At 41.3% G+C, this 11820-nt stretch overlaps 1 protein-coding gene across 3 annotated transcripts; it reads right to left on the bottom strand.

Moving 5' to 3' along the window:
- Positions 1-498: 498 nt before the first annotated feature.
- Positions 499-11150, bottom strand: poli (polymerase (DNA directed) iota). 3 transcript variants are annotated; one of them, XM_042100468.1, is made up of 11 exons: positions 11110-11150; positions 6717-6847; positions 6391-6519; positions 6121-6285; positions 4165-4308; positions 3763-3999; positions 3363-3541; positions 2867-2958; positions 2446-2579; positions 2160-2362; positions 499-1410 (listed from the first exon to the last, which is right to left on the bottom strand). In XM_042100468.1, exons 2-11 carry the CDS (start codon positions 6781-6783, stop codon positions 685-687), a joined length of 2076 nt encoding a protein of 691 aa, XP_041956402.1. In that variant the 5' UTR covers positions 6784-6847; positions 11110-11150; the 3' UTR covers positions 499-684. The 3 variants fall into 3 exon arrangements, with proteins under 3 accessions (XP_041956402.1, XP_041956401.1, XP_041956403.1); XM_042100467.1 differs by lacking the exon at positions 11110-11150 and adding an exon at positions 7173-7698; XM_042100469.1 differs by lacking the exons at positions 6717-6847; positions 11110-11150 and adding an exon at positions 7173-7190.
- Between the last annotated feature and the right edge of the window lie 670 nt (positions 11151-11820).

Below are 11820 nucleotides of genomic sequence, written 5' to 3'. Positions count from 1 at the left end.
CTTCAAATGCAAAGGGACTACTCTGCATCCTCCAGTCTGAAATAAGATCACATGTTCATGCCAACTGATACTGATGCCAAATAATACGCATCGCGTGCTCTGTGTATAATGCGATACACTCAAGCACGAATAGGTCCACCTGATGCCACTGATAAAGGTCGCATATCAGTATAAACCCACCCAACCGTTGTTGTTTATAATCAGTAAACAGAAAACTTTTTATATATTATCGGAAGAAGTAAGACCGGGAAAATTATAAAACCCAAGACAGAGGGCCCCCTTAAGAATAAGTCACTGAATGCGAGCTTAGCCTAGATACATTTAAATGCCCTCCTTTAGGCTACCTGTCTACAGATTAGGCTACTGTGTGCACAACAGGTGAGGTCACATTAGTAGACTTCCTGTGTTACAACATTGTTATAGTATGACATAGTATCCCTAAAATTAGGCTACTGTAAATAAGATTGACCACACATACTTTAACATAACCACAACCGATATTTAAACATTCTTTATTCTCAAAACAGGAACATATAGGCCTATACACAACACTTATGCAAACAGGAAATACTAAGACATATGACGTGAAGACGAGAAGATGTGAACAAACAAATGGAACATCAGAAATAAACATGTATAAATTAACACAAATTAACATTATTAAATTAAGATGTTGAATGTGATTCAGTTAGATTTAAAATAATTCAGCAGGTTGTTTGCCTGACAAGCTTTGCTAGCAGCTTTTTTGTCTTTGGTGGAGGCAGTCCTTCCCAACTTCTTGGAGGGGATCTTCAGCACAGGCTTTTGCTGCCTCCACTCTGATAGCAGTTCTTGCTGCAACTCTGGGGGCAGCTCAGAAAACACCATGGGGTCCACATTTGAGGGGCATTCCGTTCCAGATGCCCTGCTGTTGCCTTCAGGCTGCTCAGCGCACATGCTTAGTCTATCTCTGTGTGCGGAGAAAAATGTCTGATCAGTGGTCTCCTTGACACAGTCATCACCATTACCTGAGCCAGCAGAGTTTGCTCCCATGTTTGACTGCTGCAAGGGTGGTTCAGTCAGTTGACTAGTCTGTTTCTGATTGCAGTAAATTGCAGTGACTGACTGACTGCTAGTTCCCTGCCTGTCCCCATGTTCTCCTGTCTGGAAACTGGACAGAAGCTCCTGCTGGATGCTCTCTGGGAGGTGTTTGAACACGTCTGGGTCGACATCCGGGGGCAGGTGTGACAAGTCTGGCTCTAGTGGCGGACTGGGTCTGTGGCGCTCATTCGAAACTGCTGGCACCTGGGTCCACTCGGGTATGGGTGATGTGCTCTGAGAGATCCTCATGTCCAATGTGTTGTTCGCAAAGGTAGTGCAGTCCTTAGGAGAACCCGTGCAGATGCTAGATCCTTTAACACTCAGATTCTCCTGGGTGGAAGATTTTTCAACACATATAGGTTAGAAGTTTAACACAGAGGTTACAGGTTTAACACCTGAAATACATACAAACAGAGTAACAGTTACATAAAATCAGTGATAATTGCGGTTAGCATTGTGGCCGACAACTTCATTTAATTATTTTCGACTACTACATGAATTACAAACAAACCAAGATCCTGTAGACAGGACAGAATACAGATACTATCAAATGAAACAAGAAGAAAGATTAGCCTGACTGCCCTGGCTTTCAATAGCAGTGGGGCTATTTGTTATTATAGTCTGTAGTCAAATGTCAGGGTCATCATGTGATGCACCAAAAACAGGTGATGGCAAAGGTTTCAAACAAGTCATTACAGGCAAGTCCCACCACTCGTCGTCCATCTTGATAATGCACTTTGGGCAGTTATCGGGCAGCTATTTTACTATTCAAGTGAATGGGGAGGCATTCAGGAAGGGCCGGGATATCTGTAGTAGACTACTGCCATATTGGCGTTATGAACTAACCCCATGCATTTATATAGGGGATTCTTTGAGTCTCTGTTTCAAAGATCTGCAACTTCTCAAAGCTTCCTCCAGGGGGCACCAAAGAACCATGAGAGAACCATTAAAGACACACGGACCCAATTGTATGAACAAATTGTAAGACTCACAGATGTATTTTGACATGGCTGTAAACATGAAGAACCCGTGAGGAAAAGGCTTGGACTTCAATATTAGCTGAGGCCGAAAATGTTTACCTGTTGCTGAGAGACTGATATCACTTTTTTGGGTGACCTCTGTGTGAAGAAGGACGTTATGGAGCCTTTGCCGTCACTCTTTGACTGCAGGTTGCTGAAGCACACGTTGATCAGTGTGAGGTGAAAGGGAGTGCTGGTGTCAATCATTTTCTGAAACAGCTTCATGGCCATGCTGAGAAGCTGGGCTAAAGCGTCGCAACTTCCTGGTGGACACAAAACATCAAGGGAAGTTTGACTAATGGATGTGTATGGTACCACTCAAAGGTCAAACATTTGTTGGCTGTACCTGTAGTGATCTTCTGTCCAATGTGATTGGGTATGGGGCACTGCCGACTCTCGCGGCTGAAATAGCGATTTGTAGCGGAAAAGCGTCTGATCGTCAGGCGGAAGGTGGCCGGCTGCCTTCCATCCTTTTGCATTCTGGTAAGGGGAAAAACAATGATTCTGGTACAAACCAAGTTGACTTCAAGGATAATTCCAGTATTTAGCACTTTGAGTCCCTTTTCTGGTTTGTTTTGGATTAACTAGAGTGGTGGACACTGAAATGTTGACGAAGGGTCCTGTCTCGACTTTCTGACTTTCGCCTTTGACTGTTTCAGAGTGGCTGGCTATGGGCATGCACAAACATGTCCTTAAAACAACCCTTAATGTTCCACTGTATTTGCTCCACCTATCCCAACATTCTATTTTAATCTTTGAAGACTTGCCTCTCCATAAGGCTTGTCAAGAGCTCCTCAACTTTTTTGAGAACCTCAGTTGTGGAGGAAATCTTCTTGAAGGAGTCTTCATCACTAAGCGACTGGTTCAAAAAACACAAATGCAACAGTGTTAACATAAGGATACATGATGAGCTCATGACACCAATACCTCAGTAAACAAGTTGTGTGGCAAACCTTCAATATCAAAAACATAACATAACATATCTGCCATTTAGCTAAAGACACAACAAGGGACAATCCACTGAAACTAGCTCCTAATAGTCCTCCAATCTTTTTTGTTAAAAAAACAACAACTATATAATTATATTTTCTCTTTACATAGGTAACGTTCTGATCTCCAGGATCTTCCAAAAAAACATATAGTTTGGAGTGACACTGTGCAGAGCTTTTTCTATTCATAGTTTTTTTGTTGTGCACCTGAAGTTTACTGGATGTGGACACACTTGTTTAGATTTTCATAAGCCAGCAGCCTTTTCCTCAGTACCTGTGGAGGTCCAGCAGGAGTGACGGGGGACTCATCGATCCCTTGGGCCAGATTCTGCAAGCGCTGAGCGCTGGCAGCTCCAAACTCCTTGGCAAGCTCAGCTGGAGGGAAGCACTGCAGGTCTCTCACTGTGAGGAGGCCGAGAGCCTTCAGCCTCTGGACAGTCCTGTGTCCTATGCCTGCAAGATGTAGTAAGGCAGGCAGGTCAGAGGTAATGCGCGCTAATGTGTGAGGTGATTTGGTTTTGTGACATTTTCACAAAATATATATATTTTTTTTATGACTGTTACACTTATTACAGTTCAATAGCTTCCAATACACTTTGCCACTCATTTAGAAAATCTGACCAACAACCAATTTTGAGAAGATACAGAGCAATATGTCATCACTGGATATTTACCAGGAACTCTACGCAGTCCACTTAGGCTTGCCATTATGTCTGCAGTGCTCTCCGGCAGTAGAGTGGTCTGCTGGTTTGGCTTGAAGGTGCCTGACACCAGCTTGGCTAGCAACTTGTTTGTTGCAACTCCAGCACAGGAAGTGAGCCCAAGGTTGCTCTTGATGGCCTCTCTCAATTCCGCAGCAATGAGAGACCCCATGGCTAGTCGTGGGTGGTCACTCGCATTTGTTGCAAGGGCTGACAAAGGATTCAGATTGACAGATTGTCTTTTAGGTAGGTCAGTGTAATCAAGGAGTAATATAACAGAATATCTGAAGAATTAAAATTTTCGCATTACCAATTGAGGTACAAAAGCAACAAAATCAAAACAAAATATTGTTCTTAATGTTGAGGTTTACTCACAGTCCTCATTGTAGATGTGTCCACTAAAGGTCAAATCTGTGGATGGAGCTTGCTTCACCTTGGTGTCCACCATCTCGGTCACATCTAGAAAGTTTTCATCAAAGCCCAGTCTCTCCACCAGTGGACAATATGACATCAGAAGCTCTGAAAGAAGGAGCAAAGGAAACTGACCACTAAAATATGAACTGATGATCTAAAATGGCCTTTTCAACAGGGCCAGTTCTAGCCTAGTATATTAAGGTGGGCTGATAGAAATATTGGGTAGACAACATAACAAACATGAAATTGGATCTAAATTCAACAAAAACAGCAGGTTGAGATGGGGTTTTTTGTTTGTTTGTTTCATTCAAAAGCTTGACAACAATCAGGATGATAGAACATATTAAATGATTTTGTTTCATTATTAATGGTCTAAAAGATTAGTCTGCATATCTGTCCTCTTTCCTCAAATCACACTGTGACACTGTTATTATAGTTATTACAATTGGCTTACCATTTTTTTTTAACAAATAACTGTCAATTTGTATCTATTGTAATGTTCATATACTGCAATATGTGTGTGTGTGTACTGTTTAAAGTTCAAACATAGCTATGGAGGTGTATAATGAATAGCTTAGAATGTAGAATATGTAGAATATTTGGGGAAATTGTGCACTATGGCTCCAGGCATCCCAAAGTGCTTGGAGGAGAATGCTAAGCCCCTGTAGTTCTGCACTTGTCAGACAACATGTTGGGATTAGGTGCCATTTTACCATGTACTGAAGCTTAACATTTGTGTTTCATTGTGGCCAGGTTCAGTATCACGTGTTTTCTGGCAGGTTAACTTGGTCTTTTGTCAACTTTGGATGTTCCAATAGGCTACTTGATGACATGGACTGACTTAAAATTTCTCTAAATAAGCTAAACAGCAGATGGAATGATTATTCAAGAACTGAGTAAAGTGATTCAAGTTGTGTTAAATGTTAATGTGGGTGGGAGCAAATAGACACAATTTGCTTGTTTTATTGGTGAAAAAGGTCGTCATCTGTAGATATAAATTTATAAAATGATAAACCACAACTTTTAACACCATTGTTAAAATAGCTTCAGGCAATCCAACTGAACTGTCAGATGAAAGTTTATGCACGCAAAACAACTCCTACAAGATACTTGATGTCTTGACGCCCAAAACTCTCAGCAACAGACATGAAACTGCTCCAACTGGTCTCAGAGATATGGGAAAACATATTGTGTAATGCTGGTAAGAACACTAAAATAGCTTTTAACTGGATAAGTCCTTATTTCCTCTTTTCCTGCTTTATCTTAAAGCTTTGTGATGAGTGATCTTGAAATAAAAAAGCCTACAAGTCCTCTAAGTCCAAAACCAAGAATCACACACACACACAGACACACAGGAAAATAGGCTAAATAGGCTATTATTAGGCTAATACTCAGACAATATTGTCTTTTTCTCGCAGAAATATATCAGGTTTGGTTAGATTATAGGCTACTACATCCTGACCTAGATCAACTGTTAATAATGCACCTCACTTAGGTATGGGCATCAAGATATGTCACTTTTGATTGGCTGAGCTACATGTAGACTTACAGGCATTAATTAGGGCCTACACATAGGTTACAGAAGACAGCAATAGCACCTGTAACCCGTGTTGTGATTAAATGGCTCTAATTGACTGACGTCAGAAAGGGAGTTTAATCAGATGTTTCTCCATATTGAAGGCTTTTTGTGATTGATAATTATTAACAATTTGCAATTCTATTGAAATGTTGTCACTGTGTGTTTGTATGTTTGGGTGGGCAAGACACAATGTCTGGGTGGGCTCTGCCTACCCTTGGCCAGGCCTAGAGCCGGCTGCTTTTCAAGATTATTGAAGATGTGAATATTGAAGTGAATATTATCCTCTCCTTTATCTTAAGTGTCATGGTGACATTAATACAGTTTAATATTAGGCCTACCTGTTACTTTGTAAGACATCTCTCTGTAGTGAGTGAGATCCTCGCCTTTGACCAACACCAACTGAGGACATTTTTCTAGTGCATCTGTTACTGACATCAGTTTGGTCAAACCCTGATCCCTTGCCACATAGTTGCAAGTGACAATGATGTACTTTTGTTGAATGCCTAAAAACAGAGTGAAATTAAGAAAGAAGGCTACTGACACAAAGTCTCACACACACACAAAATACATTTAAAAAAAGAAAAAAGTCAGATTTATTATTTGATTACCTAAAGGTTTGTTGCGTAATGCAGGGTTTCTGATCATTTCCACTTGTGCGTAAAAACAGTCCAAGTCAAAATGCAAGATAACTCTGGAGGAAGAGGGGGCTTTGCTGACAGGATCACTGGACGACGACCCTGTAGGAAAGTATGACAAATGTTACGCTCATGAACGGCCTTAGTCAAGTTACGTCCAAAGAGACTTTTTGATAGGTCAAAACTGACAGACTTTAGTTTTGATGCTCAAAAGACACTGTCCGAATGAACGTTAATTATCTCCCTTGCAATAGGCTACAGTCAGTTTACCAGAGAATGTAAACGAGCTCTGGTCTTACCCATGACAAATATATCTGAAGATTCTGCACTGACATTCCAGTCATCATCTTCATCATCAATATCCATCTCGTTACACTTGAGCAAGATCACTTCTGTTTACTTCTGTTCTCCTCGCTCTTCTACTTCATATCTGAAGGTAAATTATAGACATAACTTCAATACCGCCACCAGGTGGTGTGGAATATCATGCCGTGTAGGGGAAAAAAATACTATGCGATAGGCTGGAATAGTCTTTTTATTATTCATATAATATAATAAAAGTCAGCCAAAAAACATATTCATTAATTTACATCGAGTCCTAATATATATGAAGAGTCTCTCTCTCTCTCTCTCTCTCTCTCTCTTTTATTGTTCTTTTTCAACATTATCATTATTAATTCATTTGTCATTCTGCCCTCTTGATGAAATGTGGCCTATATTGCCTGACACATAGAGACAACCATCATGTAAATTACCTATGGGTGACACGCTGCTGAGAACTGCCTGACTTTCAAACTCAGTTAATTGTTATAAATAAATGGTAGGACTTGAGATGACTAAAGAGTTTATTTCAAAAGTCTTTTTGCTGTAGGCTTCAGATTTCCTGTTGGTGACCCGTGTGCAATTTACCCATCTTGAAGGACAATGGGGAAAAGGATTCTGATCTACGTCTCCTTCTGCCGCGTCGAGCTCTGGCAGTAGCCCATCAAACAATTGGGACAAGTAGCCTAATAAACAAAGCAATCAGCTCAACTGCATGTCAGTCTTGATCAATTCAAGGCGAACGGTTCTTCAGCTGACCCGGACTTCCACCAACAGTGCCAGCACTCAAGCAGTATCCGGCCGACTATGCTTGCTATAATGGGGATCAGTCCCTGCGTCAGAGGCATTGAGGTACGGGGAAGTGAGCTGGGGCCTGTACTACGAAGGGAGCTTAACCTACCCAGATGTAACCCAGGGTTACTTTGTTAAACCAGGGTTGACAAAACCTGGTTATCTTAAGTGGTGTTAATCGGTACTAGGACGCTGATTATGAAGTTGATTAGTTGAGGTGGGGTTAACCTGTGCGCGTTCACATAAAATGGGCGGGTTGCAGCGCAAGTCACCACTTTAAATGATGACGTGATCACCTCATTTTACGGATGAGGAATGCACAATTATTATGACAAGTTATGAGGAATTAAAACCCACTCTACGACAAAAATCAAATACGTCGGCAGTGAGCAAAGCAAGGCTGTTGGCAACGTATTACAGATCGGTTAAATGCCTAAAAGTAAAGTTTTATTCCCACATGTTCTTCAAATATGTGTTAGGGAGGATTAGTAGCTTGCGGAATGTCTGAAATGAGTTGAAATAATTAAATAGCCTAATTTGAGTTAATAGAAAGGCCTACAGATGCAACCCAATTCAGAAGTGGGCATATAGATTACAGTAATAAGGATAATTGAATGTTTAAGTAGCCCCCATTGACTGATTTAGTGTATGCCTAATCCTGTGAACATTTCAGATGCAACACCATTGCCAAACGCACATGGCAGCGAAAATGAAACACAAAAACATTATTCAGAATAGTAGGTTTATATAGTTATAGCTTGCATTAATGTTTCTTAATTATGAAATCATGTAGGCCTAGCTTATAGCCTTCACTTGGCCTCTGTTTTACAGCTAACAAGAAACAGGTGTCTTCGAACACTACTGTAGGAGGAAAGGCACCAGAGTGTTTTACAATAGCAGAGGAGTTGGCCATCGCAAATAATAGTGGAAGGCCGATTATGGAGGGGGTTGAGGGAGGCATTCGGTCGGATTCTGGTGCTGTGGAAATGTGTAGCCTTTATGTGCAGGGTACAGTAATATGACATTCAATTCAACAAGTTTGTTAAAATGGTGATTTTTATTTATTAGGCCTACTGTAGGCTATGTCCGATTTATTTTAGGCTATTCTTGCTCAGATGTTCAGCATACTGTAGGCCTATGTCCGATTTATTTTCGGACATACAGTATTTTTGCATCACCGATTGAATACATGAATGTCCACGTATGGGCATTGCTATGAGACGTCTTCCTAGATCATCTGACAAAGATAACGATTTCCCTCGGCTGACAATCTATATCTTCATAGAGAATATCGTCCGGGTAGGCTATTTTCTGGCGGTCTCTAAAACCCCTCGCCCTGCGAAGAGAGTCCCTCACGATTTGCGCTCCAATGTCGTATGGATCATCCAGGTACGCCGACATGTCTCGGGAGAAATTGTTAGTGGAGGGGTGTGGTTAACGGAAACCTCGGGTTAACCAAGAACATAACCTGGTCGGAGCAGGTTTGAGATGCAGCGTAAATTGCCATGGCAGCATACCTCGGTTAAAACCTATCCACCTTTCGTAGTACGGGTTAATCGGGAAGTTACGCCACACGTGATCAAGTTACTCTCGAAGTTACCCAGATAAGACAGAAACCCCGCTTCGTAGTACAGAGGGGTATTCCAGAAAGGAGGTTTAACAAACACTGAGATAAAACTTAACCTCTGGGTTGTCTGAACCTGTGGCGACTAAACCCGAGCTGTCGGTTCCAAAACACCGGTTACCAGTTAGTTCAATCAACCCTGTGTTAGATAACCTAGAGTTGTGCGCGTTCACGGCGAACTTATAAAGGCATCATCTATTGAGAGTCGAAATCATGAGTGAAACCGGCGAAAGGAATTGAGCACCGTATTTTTTAGAGGCGGAGTAGTCGAGGCTTACGAGGAGAACTGTAATAACAAAAAAACAGCAATACTTAAGCGCCTGCATCCGAGACCTTGCTTGGCAGAGAATAGCCTAACTGACCGTGTAAATGCGTATGTTTAAGATAGCCTATTTAATGTCAAAAGAACAATTCAATAATTCACTGGACATCACGTATTGTATTGACTGCTTTGAATGATGCTTAGCCTAGTTGTCACAGATTGAGTGGGCCATAGAATTCTTTGAGAATCCCAAATGTAATTTTCTATTTTAACGCGGGTCCTGCAGCTGTGGGCCAAGTTCAACTTTTGCGCTCCATCATCGGAAGGGTGAATGTCGGAAGGCATGGGTAGCCTATTGGACACATTTCGGTGCACATTTGGAAAATGTAATAAGTGATGCTGACCTGCCAGTTGGTGAAACTACACTTTAATGATCCTCGTGGGTTTGTGTCCAGGAAAACGAATGAAGTTGCGCAGGAACTGCTTTAGCGCAAGCCAAACTTTACGCACCGACCGACAGCTTGCCGATAGGCTCTGCGTCTCCAACACTACAAAAATTCCCAGTCGGAGAGCGTGTGTAGCCTATTAAAAAATATTTTATCCCAAATGCCATCAGCATTCTTAACCAAACTTAGTGACAACATGCATACCCGGCTGAGCTGTACAGCTATATTTAAACTTATTTATTAATTTTCTATAGGCTATGTTTCCCCTTTTTTGTACTGTACTTGTTTTAATTAGCCTATATCTTCAATGTGTCTGAGATGTTGTTTGTCCATCTGTCTGGTGAACCTAACACAAATGTCCATATGGTGTAGGCTAGCTAGCCTACATTAAATATTTATTTTATTCTATTCTAATCAACCATGCGTAATGTAGGGATGGAGAATGCTTTTCAAGTAGCCTAGGCCTATATTTAGGATTCAGCTGAAAAACTCTAGCGCTCTTGAAAAACTCGTTTGGAAAAGAATGGATAGGCTATCATGTGATGTCGTGGTCTTATCGCCCTCTCACGGTGAATTGCACGGATGAATATTATATGATTTTGTGCTTCTTTGTCAATCGGACCTTCGTCAAAATGAAACGCCATTGCGTGACAAGTGTAAAAATAGCGGCCTGATTGAACATGCACTAAAATAACCGAACATAATTTAACATAACCTGAACAAAACCTACCCCCTACCAGGTTAAGTTCAGAGCCTATGTTACCATAGTTACTTACATAGCCTGATCATTTTTGAGCTTTCTGGAACTGAAATCCCAGGTTTACCGCTAACTCTGGGTTAACATACCCAGTTAAGCCAGTAAACCTGCTTTCTGGAATACCCCCCAGGCCCCTGGTAGGCTGATAGTTTACTTTTAAAAAACAACAACAATTAGACATTTAAAGGAGAATTCCGGTGTGATATTGACCTAAAGTGTGTTGAAACATGATACCGAGTGTGAACGTATGTCTCATAGCCCATCTTGGCTTGTCCCCTGCACTCCAAAATCTGGCGCTAGTTAGCCGATGCTACCAACAGCTTTTTCAATGGTGGTGCTTCGGCATCGGGCTAGCCATGCAAATAAATCACTGTTTTACACCATTTACGAGGCTCAATGTATCTCCACACTTCATTGGTAGACTTCCGAGGGCCCTGACATTTAAAACGAGACATTGAGAACTTTGAAAAAGCACTGGTAGTTTACTTACAAGACGATTTATGCAGACAGTATCTTCACGAAGTTTAGCGTTTGCAGCCATCTTGAATTTAGTCACGATAATTTGACGAGTAAGAATGAACAGGTATGATAAGGGATCAGATTCCAAAAATAATTCAGTGGAAATGAATACACTGAATACACTGAATACAGTTTCTTCCAGTAGCAGCAACTGGAATCCATGCATTTCCACGGAATTATTTTTGGAATCTGATCCCTTATCATACCTGTTCATTCTTACTCGTCGCTGGACTTATCGTGACTAAATTCAAGATGGCTGCAAACGCTAAACTTCATGAAGATACTGTCTGTATAAATCGTCTTGTAAGTAAACTACCAGTGCTTTTTTAAAGTTCTCAATGTCTCGTTTTAAATGTCAGGGCCCTTGGAAGTCTACCAATGAAGTGTGGAGATACACTGAGCCTCGTAAATGGTGTAAAACAGTGATTTATTTGCATGGCTAGCCCGATGCCGAAGCACCACCATTGAAAAAGCATCGACTAACTAGCGCCAGATTTTAGAGTGCAGGGGACAAGCCAAGATGGGCTATGAGACATACGTTCACACTCGGTATCATGTTTCAACACACTTTAGGTCAATATCACACCGGAATTCTCCTTTAAAGAGGTGCTCATAACCTGAACAATCTTCATAAAAGATTGAATGCATGGCCTACATACAATCATCAGTCACTGTCAGTCAG

Source organism: Alosa sapidissima, chromosome 8 (genome assembly GCF_018492685.1).
Source record: "Alosa sapidissima isolate fAloSap1 chromosome 8, fAloSap1.pri, whole genome shotgun sequence".
NCBI lineage: Eukaryota > Metazoa > Chordata > Actinopteri > Clupeiformes > Clupeidae > Alosa > Alosa sapidissima.
The sequence above is the reverse complement of the archived record's forward strand: the minus strand, read 5'-3'. Positions and strand labels throughout refer to the sequence as shown.